The 22,211-nt window shown below is 41.0% G+C and overlaps 1 protein-coding gene across 1 annotated transcript in view; it reads left to right on the forward strand.

Moving 5' to 3' along the window:
* The window catches only part of LOC138422464 (cytochrome P450 4X1-like), a 51,504-nt gene that overhangs the window by 21,781 nt on the left and 7,512 nt on the right, over positions 1-22,211 (forward strand). The window contains exons 2-8 of the mRNA XM_069557458.1: positions 501-642; positions 1,948-1,992; positions 3,437-3,564; positions 8,004-8,131; positions 8,216-8,370; positions 19,580-19,686; positions 20,244-20,431. Coding sequence (XP_069413559.1) covers positions 501-642; positions 1,948-1,992; positions 3,437-3,564; positions 8,004-8,131; positions 8,216-8,370; positions 19,580-19,686; positions 20,244-20,431 — 893 coding nt within the window. The remainder of the gene's footprint in view (positions 1-500; positions 643-1,947; positions 1,993-3,436; positions 3,565-8,003; positions 8,132-8,215; positions 8,371-19,579; positions 19,687-20,243; positions 20,432-22,211) is intronic.

Raw genomic sequence — 22,211 nt, forward strand, 5'->3', positions numbered from 1 at the left:
GCAGATTTTTAGAGAGCATTTACTATTAAGTCATGAGAAAAAATCAGTCATCAGTATTTATAGAAATGGAATGGTGAGCTGGATGGTGGGTCATGTTCAATCTACTAATGTTTTTTCCTTCCCACCTAAAAACATTTTTTTCAGCTTCTGGACTCCACTTCTAATCTAAGTATGTGATGCTGGCAGGTGAGGCAGAGTGCGTGACTCTATTCACTGCACCTTCTCACTTGGGGAAACAGTTCACAATATGTATCATTCAACAGGAACATTGTCTGGTGATACAACATATTATATTGAAAAGATGAATATACTGTTTGGTTAGAAAATTATACCCTAGGCTTAGAAATCCCAAGGAAAGTGTGTTCACTCACTTCCAGGAAAAGGGTCAAGCCCCTCTACCTGTGGGACCTCATCCAGGACCTGAGTTCAGCTTGTGTCTATAGAGGGGGATGAGTCCAGACTGGCTGACTTCTTTCATTTCTTTCACTTGTTCATTGCAGTTATTTAAAGATGGTAAAATGGAGAACCTTGAGAAGATTGTAGAAAAATACCCTTGTGCATTTCCTCGCTGGGTTGGGCCCTTTGCGGTATTTTTCTATATCTATGATCCAGACTATGCAAAGACATTTCTGAGCAGAACAGGTAAGAAAAGAGATGAATCTCAGGATCCTAATCCTCCTAGAAGTGATATGACACAACCCACAGGAAGGATTCTAAAGGAATTCTGAAGCAAAGATTGGTATTGGGCCTTTAAGAGACACTGGCGGAAGGGTGGAGAGGTTTCCCACCAATCCTGAAGGGGATTCCCACATCCCCCTAGTCACTTGTCTTGTTCAGACTTCCCTGGACCATTTTAGGGCAGTGTATCTTAAACCTAGAAGGTACCATTGGATCTCCAGGGCCTTCCTTTCCTCTCTTGGTTTTGTGACTGCAGCATGAGTAATACTCCCCACCTCAGCCCCTTTCTTGAGTATAAAGTCTTCAAGAGAAATGTTCCCAGGGTAGATTATCTCATACCACAAAATTCAAATGTCCAGTTTTTGCTCTCCCAACTTTGTAAAGTTAATGATAGGCTCAGCTTCTTTGTGCTATTACCTCCCTTGTGTGCATGCATGCGCTAAGTCGCTTCAGTCATGTCTGACTCTTTGCGACCCCATGGACTGTAGCCTGCCAGGCTCTTCTGTCCCTGGGATTCTCCAGGAAAGAATGCTAGAGTGGGTTGCCATGTTCTTCTCCAGGGGATCTTCCCGACCCAGGGATTGAACCCATGTCTCTTAAGTCTCCTACATTGCCAGGTGTGTTCTTTACCACTAGCACCACCTGGGAAGCCCCATTACCTCCCTTACTCTTAGTAAAACCTTATAAAAGCAGACTTTCCCTGAAAGCCTCCATGTCTCCCAGTCCCACAGCTCTGATTTGTCTCATATTCATCTTGTAAAGGACAAGAGCTGTAAAACACCCTCATGTTAGAGTTCAGGAACCCTTTCAGGGTTCTCCTTCTCCGGGTTCTGCAGGTCTCGGCTCTAATAGTTAATTTGCTTTCCAAAAAAGATGTGATATATTGTCCCAACTCGGGGGGATGGAGGTTGCCGGCGAGGCTTAAAGCGGGCCCCTCTGGTGACTGTCCTCGCCGTGCCTCCCCCCGCCCCACCTTGGCTCCACGGATCGATGTGGTGTGGTCGTGTTCTCCCGGGCCGAGCCTTGTTTCCCCCCTCCTGCTGGAGGAAGTGGAAACAAGGAAAGAATCTGGATTTGTGTACCTGTCTGCCTCCTGGAGCTGCTGTTGTCAGCTTCCTAAGCCAAGAAAGCCAAGGGCTGTAGGGAGTGAGCCCCAGGCTCCCTTTTGCTCACTGTTTGTGGTTAGTTTAGGCAAATGAAGAGAACCATCCCCAACTTTGGTGATTTTCCTCTAATGTTGTCTTTTGTTTCCTCTGCTTGACTCTGCAGATCCCAAGTCCAGATTCCTGTATAGATTCATTATTCCAACTGTTGGTATGTATGTGCAAATGAAGGAGGTGACCCACTCTTTCTTGAAGCCCCATTTGGATAGCAGAGCTTGCCAAGGAAACTCAAATTAGAGTTCAAAAGCATGGAGAATATGGTACATCTATACTAGGAGTTTTCTAGGGGGAAGGTCAAGAGGAAGTCCTAAGGTCAGCACAGTGCAACTTCCTAGGAACCCTCCTTGTCAATTTCTCTGCCAAAGTCTCATTTGCAAGACAGCCTGTCTGTAAATCTGTCCCATCTCTTGTCTTTAAAACTGCAGCCTTACCATCCACATTCTTTATTTTATTCTTTCTTCTCTCTTGTTTTCTTGGATCTTTCCTTTTCTTTTTGGAGTTTCTGTATTTCCATATGCAAATCAGTAAAGTTTTGCTTCAAACTACAGTTTGAAAATATTCCATGCTTAATTACAAATTCCAAGCCTAATTACAAATTAAGCTTTTTAGTTATATAATTGGCCTTTATGTTAGACAAGGAAGGAATTAAATGAAAGAATATAGGTTTTGGATTCAGAGCTACTTGAATTTGAATCCTGCCCTTCCCCTATCCCCACTAACTAGTTGAGTGATCTTGGAGAAGTCATCTAATTTCTCTAAGCCTCTGTTTTCTCATCTTTGAAAATACAGATGAGAATCACATCTCTGGGCTATTGTGAGGATTGAATGAAACACATATTTTCATATTAGCCATTTTAGTGTAATGGCTGGCATTGTATCAGCGTTGGAGCATGTATCTATCGAAAGCCTGGCATGTTATAAGCACTCAATGAATATGGCAATTAGATGTTAATAAACTTTAAGGTTCTTTAAAAGCCAAATCTTTACGTCTCTGGTAACAGAAGATTATGAGTCCTTAGGTTTGATGAGTCTTTTCACTTTGTATCACTTACAGGTGTGAAGCACAGACTAACACTGAAGGAAAGGGTAGCCAAAGACAGACTTAAACCTCTTATCTAGTTGCTTGTGAATTTTGTGTTCAGACAGCAGTTTACGGATTGGTTTTGAATAGATAGGAGATAAATATTTGTTGCGCCTTTGCTGGGACCAAGCTAGGCGCCTTATGTATATGCCTTCATTTAATCTGCACAGTGACCCAGTGAAGTAGGTATTTATTATCACAGTTTCTCATTGAGAAAACCAAACTCCAGGGAGGTTACATAACTTAATTACTACCAGGTAGTAACTGGTGATTTCAGGGTTAGCATGCTTATCCAGCTTCAAAACTCAGGGTCTTTCTTACAGTGCTAAATCCATCCCAGGTATAAGCATCAAAACTCACTTCATCCTTAATGTACAAGCACTACTTTGACATTCCACCATGTCACCACTGTCTGTGCACCAACAGTAACTCCATGATGTCTGTGTTGCTCACCTGTCCTTCCCCATCTCACCTAATAACATGGCATGTGGTTTTGTGCCTTTAATTTCTCAAGGAAAAGGACTAGTGAATTTGGATGGACCCAAATGGTCTCAGCACCGTCGCCTACTAACTCCTGGATTCCATTTTAATACCTTGAAATCGTTCGTCGAAGTGATGGTTCAATCCGTGAACATCATGCTGGTTAGTAAAGGGATGAAAGTGCTCTGGTGTGTTGCAAAACGCTACAGCGAATGTATCAGATATCTGTTTAGTGGGTAGTGAAAGTCAAATGAGGATGATTTCTAGAAATTAACCAATGTACAAGTACCCACCAAACAATGAGAGTCCATGTAAGCCTTTGCTATCATTCTTTGGATGATAAAAAAAGAAGATCTGGTCATCCATCTTAGGTATATTTTGAGATCTTATGGCAGTAAACCAAGTACCAAGTGGTAAGACTCAGATGATAAGTGTTGTAGTGACAAGTAAGGAAACTAGAAGTAGCTATAATAGCTTCAGATTCAGAGGAGACTCAAATTTACTATGAAATATGAGCTGGACTTGAATATGTGGATAATATGGATGAGGGCATTTTAGGCACAATGAGTTAGCAGGAGTAAAAGTTTGAAGGTTGGAATAGACTTGCCTGAAGGCCATAAAGGACCTAGAAAGAATGTGTCTACATTGAAGTCGAAGATGTGAGTTTCCTCTTGCAGGTAGTGGAGTATCCTTAGGAGCTGACCTGTGCTCTTCCAAAGAGACAGAAGGATGTTGCAGAATATTCCTGTGGGTGGTCCCTAATTTATAAATGAGTTCTAGTCCAAAATTCCACTTGTACATGGCATATTTTTGATTTTTAAATTGTACACACTTGAAAATAAGACAAGTAATTCATTAATACAGTCTCATTATAACGCTTCAAACACCACAAACAGAGTCAAAGTTGCCGTCCACCTACATCTGCAAACCCATCCCTTTCCCAAGAGAGAACCACTGTTACTACCTGGTTGGCTGGGTCCTCAGCCAAGCTCACAAAAGCAGATTTAACCTGAAATTGACTGGGATTGTGACTAAAATGTTCGTTGTGCTTTCTCAAGGCAGAAACCTAGAAGTACAGGCTAGAGAGGGCATGCTTTCCAAGTCTGGTGCTGTGCAGTTTTATGCACAACTGCAAATCAGCCTGTGGTGATATTTGAGTTTATCAACAGTTTGATGAACCATTTCTATTTTCTTGCTTTTCAGTTGCGTATTTCCCCAAGACTCCTCTTACAGCTCCTCCCCTGCTTTGTTGCAAAGTGTCTCTGGAGAGCCTCTTTTGTTCTCATTTCTTCTAGACTCCATTTTTTTGGTATTCCTGTAGGTTTCATTTTATTTTATTTATTTTTATAGAATTTTCATTGAAATATAATTGATTAACAATATTGTATTAGCAAACTCACTTTTTGTACTCGGTAAAACTTACATAATCCTCAGCCATGTCTGACTCTTTGCAGCCCCCTGGACTGTAACCCACCAGGTTTCTCTGTCCATGGACTTTTCCAGGTAAGAATCCTGGAAAGGGTTGCCATTTCCTACTCCAGTGAATCTTCCCACCCCAGGGATCAAATCCATTTCTCTTGAGTCTCCTGCATTGGCAGATGTATTCTTTACCACTAGTGCCACCTGGGAAGCCGTCAGGATGAAAGCAACTGACTAAACAGTTGACACTTGGGTAAAAGATTTCTTTCAATTTCCTTGCCTTTTTTTCTGTGGCCTCCAAATCCTTAACATCCAGCTGTAGGCGTGGGTGCTCAACAAATATAGCTTGATCTAAACTTAAAAGCATCACTATGAACAAAGCTAGTGGAGGTGATGAAATTCCAGTTAAGCTGTTTCAAATCCTGAAAGATGATATTGTGAAAGTGCTGCACTCAATATGCCAGCAAATTTGGAAAACTCAGCAGTGGCCTCAGGACTGGAAAAGGTCAGTTTTCATTCCAATCCCAAAGAAAGGCAATGCCAAAGAATGCTCAAACTACCACACAATTGCACTCATCTCACATGCTAGTAAAGTAATGCTCAAAATTCTCCCAGCCAGACTTCAGCAATACGTGAACCATGAACTTCCTGATGTTCAAGCTGGTTTTAGAAAAGGCAGAGGAACCAGAGATCAAATTGCCAACATCCGCTGGATCATGGAAAATGCAAGAGAGTTCCAGAAAAACATCTATTTCTGCTTTATTGACTATGCCAAAGCCTTTGAGTGTGTGGATCACAATAAACTGTGGAAAATTCTGAAAGAGATGGGAATACCAGACCACCTGACCTGCCTCTTGAGAAATCTGTATGCAGGTCAGGAAGCAACAGTTAGAACTAGACATGGAACAACAGACTGGTTTCAAATAGGAAAAGGAGTACATCAAGGCTGTATATTGTCACCCTGCTTATTTAACTTCTATGCAGAGTACATCATGAGAAACACTGGGCTGGAGGAAGCACAAGCTGGAATCAAGATTGCTGAGAGAAATATCAATAACCTCAGATATGCAGATGACACCACCCTTATGGCAGAAAGTGAAGAGGAACTAAAAAGCCTCTTGATGAAAGTGAAAGAGGAGAGTGAAAAAGTTGGCTTAAAGCTCAACATTCAGAAAATGAAGATCATGGCATCTGGTCCCATCACTTCATGGGAAATAGATGGGGAAACAGTGGAAACAGTGGCTGGCTTTATTTTTGGGGGCTCCAAAATCACTGCAGATGGTGACTGCAGCCATGAAATTAAAAGACGCTTCCTCCTTGGAAGGAAAGTTATGACCAACATAGACAGCATATTCAAAAGCAGAGACATTACTTTGCCGACTAAGGTCCATCTAGTCAAGGCTATGGTTTTTCCTGTGGTCATGCATGGATGTGAGAGTTGGACTGTGAAGAAGGCTGAGCGCCAAAGAATTGATGCTTTTGAACTGTGGTGTTGGAGAAGACTCTTGAGAGTCCCTTGGACTGCAAGGAGATCCAACCAGTCCATTCTGAAGGAGATCAGCCCTGGGATTTCTTTGGAAGGAATGATGCTAAAGCTGAAACTCCAGTACTTTGGCCACCTCATGAGAAGAGTTGACTCATTGGAAAAGACTCTGATGCTGGGAGGGATTGGGGGCAGGAGGAGAAGGGGGCGACAGAGGATGAGATGGCTGGATGGCATCACTGACTCAATGGACGTGAGCCTGAGTGAACTCCAGGAGTTGGCGATGGACAGGGACGCTTGGCGTGCTGGGATTCATGGGGTCGCAAGGAGTCAGACATGACTGAGTGACCGAACTGAACTGAACTGAAACTTAAAACATGTAGATTTATTTGTATTTTTTATACAAAGAATGCTTATTATGATGAATACATTTTCAGCAGGGAACTTTGTGACAGTTTAAGGCACAAAACGTCTTGGGTAGTGGAAGTGGGTCATTTAGGGGAGGAAATAGAGTAGACACAGCAGTGCTTGGCTGAGAGCCACCTCCCCGCAGCTGCTCCTATTCACTACTCATTTCTTTTCCTGACTTCTAAATCAGAAAAAATTATTTTTAATTCCAAGTTTATGTTTAAGTGTAGCTATAGTGGTTGAGAGTAGTGATAGGTAGGGTATCTAGCCATCTGGGGACTGAAGAAGGAGGAAACCCTGGGGAGAACCCTTGTAATTATGGGTTTGTGTGAGATTATCTGTTTTACTGGAACCCTGATCTGTTCTAAAACAAGAGTTGTGATAATAATTGGAAGGCCAAAAAATGCTTACCTCAGCCATTTACCAGATACCTGGTTTGTTCCATGCTTTTTCTCATTTAGTTGGGTGCGTTTTTCCCTTCCTCATGCCAAGGAAGCACTTGGCTTATTTATGTGAAAATTAGTAAACAGAAATCTCATTTAAAATGGAGTCAGGAAGCCAGAAGGGGAGCTCTCAAGTCCTACCACTAGAGGTCAATTGCAGATCCAATTGGAAGAAACCTACCTACCTCTGCATGTCCAACAGGAAGAAGGTTACTACTTTACTATCCAGCAAAAGAAAAGAAGAATTTCTCCTTACCTGCAACAGTCCAGTTAATGAGACTATCACAACTTGGACAATGAAAAACCACTGCAATCTAATCTCCCAGTTTCCTTCAATGGACTCTGTTTATAACAGCTCCCCCAAGTCCTCTTTCTCCTCTATAACTGTTCCTGTCCTTTGTTCTCCTGACTTACCCAGGTGACTCAATGGTAAAGAATCTACCTACAATGCAAGAGATACAGGAGATGTGGGTTTGATCCCTGAAGTCAGGAAGATCCCCTGGAGGAGGAAATGGCAACCCACTCCAGTATTCTTGCCTGGGAAATCTCATGGACAGAGGACCCTGGTGGGCTACAGTCCAAGGGGTCACAAAGAGTTGGACACAACTAAGCACGCATGCACCGTGATTGCATGTCCTGAATTTCAATTCTTTGCTGTGCCTAAATAAACCCATTTTACTGGTGAAATAAGGGGCAGCTATTTCGGGTTAACATTTACTTATATGACCTTTGACCCCTGCTAAGTCAGAATTGTCTCTGTCACATGGTAAGAGAAGCATCAGGGAGGAACTTTCAGATAAAAGCATTTTGATGATGATGATGATGTTGATCTTGACCTCCTGTGCCAGGATAAGTGGGAGAAGATTTGTGGCTCTCAGGATGCACTTCTGGATGTCTATGAGCACATCGACTTGATGACCCTGGACGTACTCATGAAATGTATTTTCAGCTGGGAAACCAACTGCCAAACAGACAGGTCAGTTACAGGAGGGGAAAAAAAAAACCTCTTTTGCATTATTTAAGCCATTTATTTACATATTATCTCCACTCCCTCTTCTAGCTCCCATGATTATTATGTAAAAGCAACAAGTGAAGGCAGCAATATCCTTATACAACGCGTGTACAATTACTTTTATCACTGTGACCTAATTTTCAAATTAAGCCCTCTGGGCCACCGCTTGCGGGAGATAAACAAGATATTGCATCAGCATACAGGTATTTCTTGAGTTTGGATTGTCCAAGTCCATACACTGTCATAGTTGTATTCTGTCTCTCTAGAGGAACAAGTCTCAGTGTGAAAAGAGAAAGAATTCTTGTTCTTAATGGAGCTTTTATAGGAACACTGCTCAAATGAAATAATTCCTATAGAAGAGTTTGCTACATCCACAATAATAGTCTTATCTGAATTTTTCTATATAGGTGAAAGTGAAAGTCACTCAGTTGTGTCCGACTCTTTGCGACTTCATGAATTATACAGTACATGGAATTCTCTAGGCCAGAATACTGGAGTGGGTAGCCTTTCCCTTCTCCAGGGGATCTTCCCAACTCAGGGATTGAACCCAGGTCTCCCACATTGCGGGCGGATTCTTTACCAGCTGAGCCACAAGAGAAGCCCTTTCTATGTATTACAATATTTTTATTATATGCAGTTTTTATTAATACAAATATAACATAGCAAGTGGGCACTTAACATTTTATAGCATACCTGGCATGGCTTTTTGCATAGTGATTGTCATGGTAATGACAAGCTAAAAATATTCAGGCAACATAGGAATAAATGGAGGAACAGAGTAAACATGGACATACATTCAAAAAAAGGACCCCCTGGGGGACTGTTCAATGGGTATAAAGTAGTTATGCAAGATGAATAAGTTCTAAAGATCTGCTGTACAACATAGAACCTATAGTGAACAATATTGTGCACTTTAGGTAGATCTTGTTAAGTATTCTAACCCCAATAAAAAAATAAAAGAAAAGAAGCTTCATTCGAAAATAAGTAGTTTTAGCAAAGCATAAACAAAAGTTGAAATAATTAAGTTTCTAAGCAATTCAACACTACTTTTCATGAACACCAAAACAGAGAATATTTATTAGGCCATTAATTAATCCTTCCTCAGCTCCACCACTGAGTAGCAGTATAACTTTGGGCAAGTTACTGTTCTGTCTCAGGGTTATCTGTAAAATGAAGATTAAAAAAAGTATCTTATTGCTTTGTGATGATGATTAAATATGTTAATATATGTAAAGCACTTAAGACAGTCCCTGGAACTGAATAAATGTTAAATATAAAATACATTTGTTCCAAGAAACTTGCAAGACACACCTACACATGCATACAAATGGAGACACACAAATATAGATATTATAAGGACATACAGATAAGCAGATTAGAAATCATCTAAGATACAAATGGGCTTTCGGTATAACAGTAGTTATCAAACCTGTGTGTACATGGCCCATGCCAAAAATATTAATATTTAAATATTAGAGGAAACAGGAGTGGATTTGTAGGCATCTACACAGAACTTAGTGAAAACAATTATTCACATTCTCTTGCTATTGCCTAATTATGATAAAAAAACAAAGTGCAGAACATTAGGGGGAAATTAAATGTTAAATTTCTTGTCTGTCCTTGCTATTCTTTGGAACTCTGCGTTCAGATGCTTATATCTTCCTTTTCTCCTTTGCTTTGCGCTTCTCTTCTTTTCACAGCTATTTGTAAGGCCTCCCCAGACAGCCATTTTGCTTTATTGCATTTCTTTTCCATGGAGATGGTCTTCATCCCTGTCTCCTGTAAAATGTCACGAACCTCCATCCATAGTTCATCAGGCACTCTATCTGAGCTAGTCCCTTAAATCTATTTCTCACTTCCACTGTATAATCATAAAGAATTTACTTTAGGTCATACTTGAATGGTCTAGTGGTTTTCCCTACTTCCTTCAATCTAAGACTGAATTTGGCAATAAGGAGTTCATGATCTGAGCCACAGTCAGCTCCCAGTCTTGTTTATGCTGACTGCATAGAGCTTCTCCATCTTTGGCTGCAAAGAATATAATCAACCTGATTTCGGTGTTGACCATCTGGTGATGTCCATGTGTAGAGTCTTCTCTTGTGTTGTTGGAAGAGGGTGTTTGCTATGATGAGTGTGTTCTCTTGGCAAAACTCTATTAGTCTTTGCCCTGCTTCATTCCGTACTCCAAGGCCAAATTTGCCTGTTACTCCAGGTGTTTCTTGACTTCCTACTTTTGCATTCCAGTCCCCTATAATGAAAAAGACATCTTTTGGGGGTGTTAGTTCTAAAAAGTCTTGAAGGTCTTCATAGAACCGTTCAACTTCAGCTTCTTCAGCATTACTGGTTGGGACATAGACTTGGATTACTGTGATATTGAACGGTTTGCCTTGGAGATGAACAGAGATCATTCTGTCGTTTTTGAGATTGCATCCAAGTACTGCATTTCGGACTCTTTTGTTGACCATGATGGCTACTTCATTTCTTCTGAGGGATTCCTGCCTGCAATAGTAGATATAATGGTCATCTGAGTTAAATTCACCCAATTCCAGTCCATTTTAGTTCGCTGATTCCTAGAATGTTGACATTCACTCTTGCCATCTCCTGTTTGACCACTTCCAATTTGCCTTGATTCATGCACCTAACATTCCAGGTTCCTATGCAATATTGCTCTTTGCAGCATCGGATCTTGCTTCTATCACCAGTCACATCCACAACTGGGTATTGTTTTTGCTTTGGCTCCATCCTTTCATTCTTTCTGGAATTATTTCTCCACTGATCTCCAGTAGCATATTGGGCACTTACCGACCTGGGGAGTTCCTCTTTCAGTGTCCTATCATTTTGCCTTTTCATGCTGTTCATGGGGTTCTCAAGGCAAGAATACTAAAGTGGTTTGCTATTCCCTTCTCCAGTGGACCACATTCTGTCAGACCTCTCCACCATGACCTGCCCATCTTGGGTGGCCCCACACGGCGTGGCTTAGTTTCATTGAGTTAGACAAGGCTGTGGTCCATGATATCAGATAGACTAGTTTTCTGTGATTATCGTTTCAGTGTGTCTGCCCTCTGATACCCTCTTGCAGCACCTACTGTCTTACTTGGGTTTCTCTTACCGTGGACGTGGGGCATCTCTTCATGGCTGCTCCAGCAAAGTGCATCCACTGCTTCTTGCTTTGGACAAGGTCACCCCTCCTGACTTTGAATGTGGAGTAGCTCCTCTCGGCCCTCCTGTGCCCATGTAACCACCGCTCCTTGGACGAGGGGTTGCTCCTCTCAGCCACCACCCCTGACCTCAGACATGGGGTAGCTTCTCTTGGCCGCTCCTGTGCCATCTCAGCCTGGCACTCTTGGTCGCCGCCCCTGACTTTGGGCTTGGGGTAGCTCCTCTCGGCATGCTTCTGCACAGTCCATCGCAGCCACCATGCCCCATGGAAAACAAACGCAAAAAAGCAAAATGGCTGTCTGGGGAGGCCTTACAAATAGCCGTGAAAAGAAGAGACGCGCAAAGCAAAGGAGAAAAGGAAAGATATAAACATCTGAAGCAGTGTTCCAAAGAATACCAAGGAGAGATCAGAAAGCCTTCCTCAGTGATCAATGCAAAGAAATACAGGAAAAAAACAAAATGGGAAAGACTAGAGAGCCCTTGAAAATTAGAGATATCAGGAGAACATTTCATGCAAAGATGGGCTCGATAAAGGACAGAAATGGTATGGACCTAACAGAAGCAGAAGATATTAAGAAGAGGTAGCAAGAAAACACAGAACTGTACAAAAAAAAAAAATCTTCACAACCCAGATAATCATAATGGTGTGATCACTCACCTAGAGCCAGACATCCTGGAATGTGAAGTCAAGTGGGCCTTAGAAGACATCACTATGAGCAAAACTAGTGAAGGTGATGGAATTCCAGTTGAGCTGTTTCAAATCCTGAAAGATGATATTGTGAAAGTGCTGCACTCAATATGCCAGCAAATTTGGAAAACTCAGCAGTGGCCTCAGGACTGGAAAAGGTCAGTTTTCATTCCAATCCCAAAGAAAAGCAATGCCCAAGAATGCTTAAACTACCACACAATTGCACTCATCTCACATGCTGGTAAAGTAATGCTCAAAATTCTCCAAGCCAGGCTTCAGCAATACGTGAACTGTGAACCTCCTGATGTTCAAGTTGGTTTTAGAAAAGGCAGAGGAACCAGAGATCAAATTGCCAACATCTGCTGGATCATGGAAAAAGCAAGAGAGTTCCAGAAAAACATCTATTTCTGCTTTATTGACTATGCCAAAGCCTTTGACTATGTGGATCACAAGAAACTGTGGAAAATTCTGAAAGAGATGGGAATACCAGACCACCTGACCTGCCTCTTGAGAAATCTGTATGCAGGTCAGGAAGCAACAGTTAGAACTGGACATGGAACAACAGACTGGTTTCAAATAGGAAAAGGAGTACATCAAGGCTGTATGTTGTCACCCTGCTTATTTAACTTCTATGCAGAGTACATCATGAGAAACACTGGGCTGGAGGAAGCACAAGCTGGAATCAAGATTGCCGGGAAAAATACCAATAACCTCAGATATGCAGATGACACCACCCTTATGGCAGAAAGTGAAGAGGAACTAAAAAGCCTCTTGATGAAAGTGAAAGAGGAGAGTGAAAAAGTTGGCTTAAAGCTCAACATTCAGAAAACTAAGATAATGGCACCCAGTCCCATCACTTCATGGGAAATAGATGGGGAAACAGTGGAAACAGTGTCAGACTTTATTTTTCTGGGCTCCCAAATCACTGCAGATGGTGACTGCAGCCATGAAATTAAAAGACGCTTACTCCTTGGAAGGAAAGTTATGACCAACCTAGACAGCATATTCAAAAGCAGAGACATTACTTTGCCAACAAAGGTCTGTCTAGTCAAGGCTATGGTTTTTCCAGTGGTCATGTATGAATGTGAGAGTTGGACTGTGAAGAAAGCTCAGCGCCAAAGAATTGATGCTTTTGAACTGTGGGGTTGGAGAAGACTCTTGAGAGTCCCTTGGACTGCAAGGAGATCCAGCCAGTCCATCCTAAAGGAGATCAGTCCTGGGTATTCTTTGGAAGGACTGATGCTGAAGCTGAAACTCCAGTACTTTGGCCACCTCATGTGACGAGTTGACGCACCGGCAAAGACCCTGATGCTGGGAGGGATTGTGGGAAGCACCATGTGGGCAGGAGGAGAAGGGGACGACAGAGGATGAGATGGCTGGATGGCATCACTGACTTGATGGACTTGAGTTTGGGTAAACTCCAAGAGTTAGTGATGGACAGGGAGGCCTGGCATGCTGTGATTCATGGGGTCACAAAGAGTTGGACACAACTGAGTGACTGAACTGAATTGAACTGAACTGAAATGTTAAGTTGGTTGAAAATAAACACTTTTCAAAAATTTCCATTAGTCAAAATTATTCATATTTTCTTTTACTGCATCTAGATTTTGAGCGATAGTCGAAAGCCTTCCCCTATTGTAGAATACCCCAACTGTGGCACTAATGACATTTGGGGCTAGCTAAATCTTTGTTATGCAGACAGTGAGGAGCCATCCAGTGCCTTGTAGGATGTTTAGCTGTGTCCCTAACATAAACCCACTTGATGATAGTAGGACTCTTGACAGAGTTGCTTTAATATTTCCAAATGATTATCCAATTGTCCCATCACCATTTATTAAAAAGTCCCATCTTTACCAGTCAGTTTGAGGTAACTACTTTTATCATATTCTAATGTACTTGGACCTGTTTCTTCACTTTCTTTTCTATCCATTGTAGACCAATTTGTGTGCTAAATCACACTGAATCAATTAAAGACTTTGTAGTATTTTTTTAATTAATAAGGCATTTTTCAGGGGGTTTTAGGCTTATAGAAAAGTTGAGCAGAAAGCACAGAGTTCCCATATATTGCTACTTCTTCACCACCCCCTCTATACATACTTTCCCTTATTAACATCTTGTATAAGTATGGTATATTTCTTATAATGGGTGAGCCATTATGATTTTACATATATATTTATTTATTTAATTTATTTATTTTTGGCTGCACTGAGTCTTCACTGCTGCACATGCGCTTTCTCTAGTTGTGGCCAGCAGGGGCTACTCTCTACTTGTGCTTTGTCGGCTTCTCATTGCAGTGGCTTCTCTTGTTGAGAAACACAAGGTCTAAGCACATGGGCTTCAGTAGTTGTGGCTGGTGGTCTCCAGAGCACAAGGTCAGTGGTTGTGGCACATGGGTTTAGTTGGCCTCTGGCACGTGGGATTTTTCTGGACCAGTGGTGTCCCCTGTGTTGCAAGGCAGATTCTTAACCACTGGGCCACCAGGGAAGCCCTCTTGAGCCATTATTATTAACTAAAGTCCATAGTTAAGGGTTCACTCTTTATGTGTACACTCTCTCGATTTTGAGAAATATGTAATGATATGCTTCCACCATTATAGTATCATACAGCATAGTTTCACTGCCCTTAAAACTCCCTTGTGCTCCGCCTACTTAGCCCTCCTTCCTTTGTGCCACAGCCCTGGCAACCACTAATTTTTTTTACTGTCTCTATAGTTTGGCCTCTTCCATGTCATTAACTGGAATCATACTATATGTAACCTTTTTAGATTGCTTTTTTTTTTTTCACTTAGCAATATGCATTTAAAGTTCTTCCATGTATCCTCATGGCTTGATAGTGCATTTATTTTTATTGTTCAATTCTATTTTATTGTATAAGGGCTTCCCTTGTGGCTCAGCTGGTAAAGAATCCACCTCTAATGTGGGAGACCTGAGTTTGATCTCTGGATTAGGAAGATCCCTGGAGAAGGGAAAGGCTACCCACTCCAGTATTCTGGCCTGGAGAATTCCATGGACTGTGAAGTCCATGGGGTCACAAAGAGTCGGACACGACTGAGTGACTTTCACTTTCACTTATGAGTGTATCACAGTTTACCCTATTGAAGGACATCTTAGTTGCTTTCAAAAAGCAAAGTTTCAACAATTTTGAATAAAGCCTCTATAAACATTTGTGTACAAGTTTTTGTATGAACTCAAGTTTTCAGCTCCTTTGGGTAAATAGCAAGGAGGATGATTAGAGATGTCATGGTAAGGATAAGTTTAGTTTTGTAAGAATCCACCAAATTATCCTCCAAAATGTTCCCTTTATTGTAATGTCTTTATTTGGTTTTGATACCCACCAGGGTTCTTGGTCTTCCCCAGTCAATAGAAATTGACTGGAAGCCAGACAAGAAATTCAATCAAGCCTTCGTTGGGGCTCCAGGAGGGAGCAGAAACAAGTGACAAGCTCCCTTGCTTGGTCCCCAAGGCGGGTGGCTGAGCTTGTTTCTTACATGGGGCGATGATAGGAGTGTGTCCAGGGGTCTGGCTGGAAGGGTGGTTGAGGTGGTTTGCCCATCCTTTGTGTTGTTGAGTGCAGGATGCCCTGCGGAACACCCTGCTTTTGCTCCTGACACCCAGTTTTGGCTCCAGGTCCTTCAGAAACAGCAGATGGGATTTGGTTTTGGTTTTGGCCTGTGTATTTTATATCTTTTGGTCTAGAGTTTGCCCTAACTGTACATGCACACAATAATTTGTAGTCCCATATAGTTTCTTTGTATACTGTAGCTTGAGAAGAGATGTGTCCAGGTACAAGCTTTTTAGCACTGCAGCAAAGGGTCCCAGATTCCAGGCCTGTCTCAGTTTAGGAGTGAGAATAATGGCTGGTCTCATAAAATAAGTCAGGAAGTACTCCCTCTGCTTCTATTTTTCTGGAAGAGATTGCAGAGAATTGGTAGGATTTCTTTCCTAAATGTTTGATAGAAATCACCAAGGAAATCAACCAGGTCTGGTCCATTCTGGTTTGGAAGGTTATTAATTATTGACTCAAACAGTTTTATAGATAGAGGTCTATTCAGATTAGCTATTTCTCTTTTGACTTTTAGTAGATTGTGTCTTTCAGGAAATTGACCCATTTCAGCTAGGTTATCAAATTGTAAGCATGGAGTTGTTCATAATATTTCCTTATTCTCTTTTTAATATCCATAAGATCAGAAGTGATGGTTCTTCTTATACCTAATAATAGCAAATTTGTCTTTTCTCTTTTTTCCTTAGTTAACCTGGCTAGAGATTTATCAACTTTATTGATCTTTGCTAAAACCAACTTTTTATTTCATTGATTTTTTTCTCTTTATTTCTTATTTCAGTTTTATTGCTTTCTGCTCAGATTTTTATTATTTCTTTTCCTTTAGTTAATTTGGACTTAATTTTTTTCTTCTTTTTCTGTTTCCCAAGGGAGAAGCTTGGATGATTGATTTTAGATCTTTCTTCTTTTCTGATAATTCTTTTAATGCTATAGCTTTCCCTTTTAGCACTGCTTTCATTGTATCTCACAATTTTGATTAACTGTATTTGAATTTTCATTAATTCAAAATATTTTTTAAGTTGCTCTTGAGACTACTTCTATGGCTCATGTGTTATTTAGAAGTGTGTGGTTTACTTACCAAATAATTTGGAGTTTTCCAATTATCTGTCCATTACTGATTTCTATTTCATTGTGGTTTGAAAGCATACATCCTATGAGTTCTATTTTTTAAAGTCTAGATTATGGTTTATGGCCCTAAATATGGTCTGTGTTGGTCAGCGTTCTCATGTTGAATGAGTTATTCTATAGTTGTCAAATAGATCCAGTTGATTGATGATGTTGTTCAGTTCAACCATATCCTTGCTTGTTTTCTGCCTGCTGGATCTGTCCATTATGATAGAGGGATATTGAAGTCTCCAGCTATGATAGTAGATTTATTTATTTCTTCTTGAGTCCTATTACTTTTTGGCTCATGCATTTTGAGGCTCTTTGTTAGGCACATGCACATTAAAGATCATTGTCTTCTTGGATAATTGACCCCTTTGTCATTATGTAATACTCTTCTTTATCCCCAATATTTTCTTTTCTCTGAAATCTCTTCTGTTTGAAACTAACATTGCTTCTCCAGCTTTCTTTTGATTAGTTAGCATGGTATATGGAGAAGGCAATGGCACCCCACTCCAGTACTCTTGCCTGGAAAATCCCAATGACAGAGGAGCCTGGTAGGCTGCAGTCCATGGGGTCACAAAGAGTCGGACACGACTGAGCGACTTCACTTTCACTTTTCACTTTCATGCATTGGAGAGGGAAATGGCAACCCACTCCAGTGTTCTTGCCTAGAGAATCCCAGGGATGGGGGAGCCTGGTGGGCTGCTGTCTATGGGGTCGCACAGAGTCGGACACGACTGAAGCGACTTAGTAGCAGCAGCAGCAGCATGGTATATCTTTCTCGTCCCTTTACTTTTAATTTATGTATATCTTTATATATTGAAGGTGGGCTTGTAGACAACATACAGTTGGACCTTGTTTTTTAGGTGCATTCTGACCTTCTTTGTCTTTTAATTGGTGTAGTAACCATTGATGTTTAAAGTGATTGTTGATATTTGTTGTTCAGTCACTCAGTCATGCCCGACTCTGCTCACGGACTCCATGGAGTCCGGCACACCAGGCTTCCCTGTCCTTCACCATCTCCCTGAGCTTGCTCAAATTCATGTGCATTGAGTCAGTGATGCCATCCAACCATCTTGTCCTCTGTCATCCCTTCTCCTCCTGCCTTCAGTCTTTCCCAGCATCAGGGTTTTTTCCAATGAGTCAGTTCTTCACATCAGGTGGCCAAAGTATTGGAGCTTCAGCTTCAGCATCAGTCCTTCCAGTGAATATTCAGGATTGATTTCATTTAGGATTGACTAATTTGATCTCCTTGCAGTCCAAGGGACTCTCAAGAGTCTTCTCCAACACCACAGTTCAAAAACACAAATTATTTGGCACTCAGCCTTCTTTATGGTCCAATTCTCACATCCATACATGACTACTGGAAAAAACATAGCTTTGACTATATGGGTCTTTGTTGGCAAAGTAATGTCTCTGCTTTTTAACATGCTGTCTAGGTTTGTCATAGCTTTTCTTCCAAGGAGCAAGTGTCTTTCAATTTCATGGCAGCAGTCACCATCTGCATTGATTTTGGAGCTCAAGAAAATAAAGTCTGTCACTGTTTCCATTATTTCCCCAACTGTTTGCCTTGAAGTAATGGGACTGGATGCCATGATCTTAGTTTTTTGGATGTTGAATTTTAAGCCAGCTTTTTCCCTCCCTACTCCTCCTATTTCTGGTAGCATTATTTTCACTTTTAATGCTTATGTGTTACTATTATGTCCACATCTTTATCCTTATTTTATTCTGATATCTAGAATTAAATCTTTGAAAGGCCCACCTCAGTTATTTTAATAAAGTTTTTCCAGTAATTTCTTGGTTGAATGAAACTCATCCACTATAGATTCCTCAAGATGGGCTTCATGAGCAAAGCATTTCCTGAGTTCATATAAGTTTATAACAGTTTTTTGGTAGGCTTGATACATGAAGGATAGTTTTGCTGGATAAAAATTTTGCCTCATACTTTGTTTCCTTGAGTTTTTCCTAAATACTTTAACCTTGCCTTGATTTTTTTTATTGTTCTTGAGAAGTATGATGCTAGCTTAATTCATCATCATTAAAAAGTCATTTGATATTTTTGTCTAGAATCTCTGAGAATTTCCTTTTCTCTGCCTTTAATGTCAAGTAGTTTTATTAGGAGATATATATATATGAACTGGTTATTCTGTTCCAATTTTTCCAGACATAGTATGAGCCCTTTAATGTGTAGATTTAATTTTTCTCTTATTTCCAAAAAGTTTTCTTGGATTATAATTTTAAACACTCTATCCAATATTTTTTTCTTTTCAGCCCCTTCAGTTATATATAGGTTGGCATTTCTTTGCTGGTCGTTTTCTTTTCATTCCATTTAATGTGATAATTTTTCCATGAAAATGAGAGATTAGACTGAGAAAGAAAAGAATGATTGGTTACTTGCACCTACATTTTTAATGTTTTAATTATATTGCCTACTTAGTCATATAAAGTATATTTTCATCTGTTGTGTTTGTCTTTGGAACTTTGAACAAAAGTTGTCATTTGATGGGAAAATACACATCTGCATAAATTAAGTGTTATTCAGTCATGTCCAACTCTTTGTGACCCCATGGACTGTAGCCCACCAGGCTCCTCTGTCTATGGGATTCACCAGGCAAGAATACTGGAGTGGGTAGCCATTCCCTTCTCCAGGGGGGATCTTCCTGACCCAGTGATTGAACCTGGGTCTCCTGCATTGCAGATGGATTCTTTACCATTTGAGCCACCAGGGAAGCCCCCCTGCATAAGTTAAATCTATTTAAATGTAATGTACTCACTCTAACTTCAGGAAATTAGATATGATTTGAAACTATCCGGGGGGGTCATGGCTTGTTCTATGATTTATTTTACTTTGATTGACTTTTCTGTCACTTTGGTAATGGGGAATATTTATTCTACCCTAGACAAGATAGTCAAGGATAGAAGGAATTCCCTCAAGAATGAGAATAAGCAGGCCAACACTCAGAAGAGGAAGTACCGGGACTTCCTGGATATTGTCCTTTCTGCTCAGGTAAGTCTTTCAAATTCTGAGCCTACTCATGTATCTAGTTAATTGTGCGGGTAGTTAGATGAGTGGGAGGAGGGAAGACAAAAGCAAAACTGATCAACTAAATTTATTAGTACTTTTGAACTGATGGTTGGTGCTGCACAGTTTGAGATTAAAAACTGAATTCTACAATTCTGTCACTAGAGGGAGTCAGATAGGACTAAATTTTTTACAAATTCAGCAGGATTTGGTGATTACCATAAAGATACATGGTGGTTCAGGGAAACACGGGAAAATGAATCAGATTAAGCTGATAAAACAATGAGGAAGAGATGCTGAAAAGTCTGGATAAATCTGACAAAATGATTGCAGGAACTCATTGCAGGGGCCTGCTTATCTGTCTTTGGTTCTCCTTTATGCCCTGGGCAAAACATGACTCAAAGTATATATTTGTTAAACTGCATAAAAATGAAAACTCTTATTTGATAGCCAGTTTTTCCCCTAAAACCATTTGTTTTGATTGGGGCTTCAAACATCTGTAAACTGACACTGCATTAAAGTATCTCTACTGTTCTTTCTAGGCTGAAAATGATAGCTTCACAGATGCAGACCTATGGTCCGAGGTGAACACATTCATGTTGGCCGGGCATGACTCTGTATTAGCAGGCATTTCCTGGCTCCTCTACCACCTAGCTCTGTACCCTGAGCATCAGGAGAGATGCCGGGAGGAGATCAGAGCCATCCTAGGGGATGGGTCTTCCATTACCTGGTAAGATCTGCATCTATAAAAATTTCCTCCTTGTTTTCCTCGTGGGATTTTGCTTTATTCTTTCCTCTTGGTGATCATAGTGTTTCATATATATATATATATGAGTAGAAGAGGCAGGCTACTATTGTTCTCTTTTTCTAGAAGGCCCAAAATTATCCCTTTCTCTTTTACACTCATCCGTAAGTTTTCTATTTCATTGTTTTTTTAGTCAGTGTGTGTGTAAAAGGTCCTATTTCTTTCTTTCACTCAGGCCCTGGTGCTTTGGAAATGGGGATATGATCTTCCTAGATTTGCATACACAGTTTGAATAGTAGGACTCCAGTGAGTCTGTGCTTCTGAAAGACCTGAGTGAACATCTGTGTTTCTAAGCCTCATGGAGACGGTCTCTCCCATCCCCTTGTTCACTTCTCAGGATGGACTTTGGACTTAGAACAAAGTAATAAACATACTCAGTCCACATGTGTTAAACTCAAGTACAGTGTGTACCACTGAAGTACTGAAAGTGAAACTGAAAGTCACTCAGTCGTGTCCAACTCTTTGCAACCCCTATACAGTCCATGGAATTCTCCAGGCCAGAATACTGGAGTGGTAGCTGTTCTCTTCTCCAGGGGATCTTCCCAGCCCAGGGATCGAACTCAGGTCTCCCACATTGCAGGCAGATTCTTTACCAGCTGAGCTACTAGCGAAGCTTTAAGTACTGAGCCACTATAAAAAGGTGCCATATTTGATGTGGGTTCTGCCCTCAATCAGCTCATACTCTAGTACAGAAGACTGGTCCCCATATATTTTTTTATTTTTAAAAATATTTGTTTATTTATTTTTTGCTACAGTAGGTCTTCTTTGCTGTTCATGGACTTTCTGTAGAAGCAAGCAGGGGTTACTCTTCATTGAGCTGCGCTGACTTCGGTAGTTGCTGCTCGCAGGCTCTGGAGAACTGGCTCAGTCGTTGTGACGCACATGGGCTTATGAAAACTTCCATATCCATGGCATATGGAATCTTCCTGAACCAGGGATCAAACCCAGGTCCCCTGCGTTGGCAGGCAGATGCTTATCCACAGCACCACCAGGAAAGTCTGATCCCCATATAGTTGATTGCAGTATAACATGGTGAGGGTAAAGAGAGATATATACATTAGTGACCACAGAGATTTAGAAGACCAGCACCTAATCTGGCATGGGAGGCTCAGGAAGATTTATTGGGAGATCTGACACTTAAGCTGCCTCTTACAGGATAGGTAGGAGTTAGTCAGGTGGAAAACTTCGACTCCATTTGGCTAGACTTTGAGCACATCTTTCTGTTAGTGAAGCCCAGGTTATAGCTTTGCTCCTCAGATACATTGTTTGCAAGGAAAATGCTGCCATTGTATTTGTTTTGTTGATCAAAGAAAAAGATGCTAACAACCCAGCCCAGTGACTAGAGGGAAAACACCATGTTTCAAATGCAAAAGTCAGCTCAATTAGAACATTTGTAAAAGAAAATATGAATTTATATAGGTATAGCAGAGCCAAAGAATTGATGCTTTTGAGCTGTGGTGTTGGAGAAGACTCTTGAGAGTCCCTTGGACTGCAAGGAGATCCAACCAGTCCATCCTAAAGGAGATCAGTCCTGGGTGTTCATTGGAAGGACTGATGTTGAAGCTGAAACTCCAATCCTTTGGCCACCTGATGGAAAGAGCTGACTCATTTGAAAAGACCCTGATGCTGGGAAAGATTGAGGGCAGGAGGAGAAGGGGATGACAGAGGATGTGATGGTTGGAGGGCATTACCGACTCGATGGACA

The sequence above is a fragment of the Ovis canadensis genome, chromosome 1 (genome assembly GCF_042477335.2).
Source record: "Ovis canadensis isolate MfBH-ARS-UI-01 breed Bighorn chromosome 1, ARS-UI_OviCan_v2, whole genome shotgun sequence".
Lineage (NCBI taxonomy): Eukaryota > Metazoa > Chordata > Mammalia > Artiodactyla > Bovidae > Ovis > Ovis canadensis.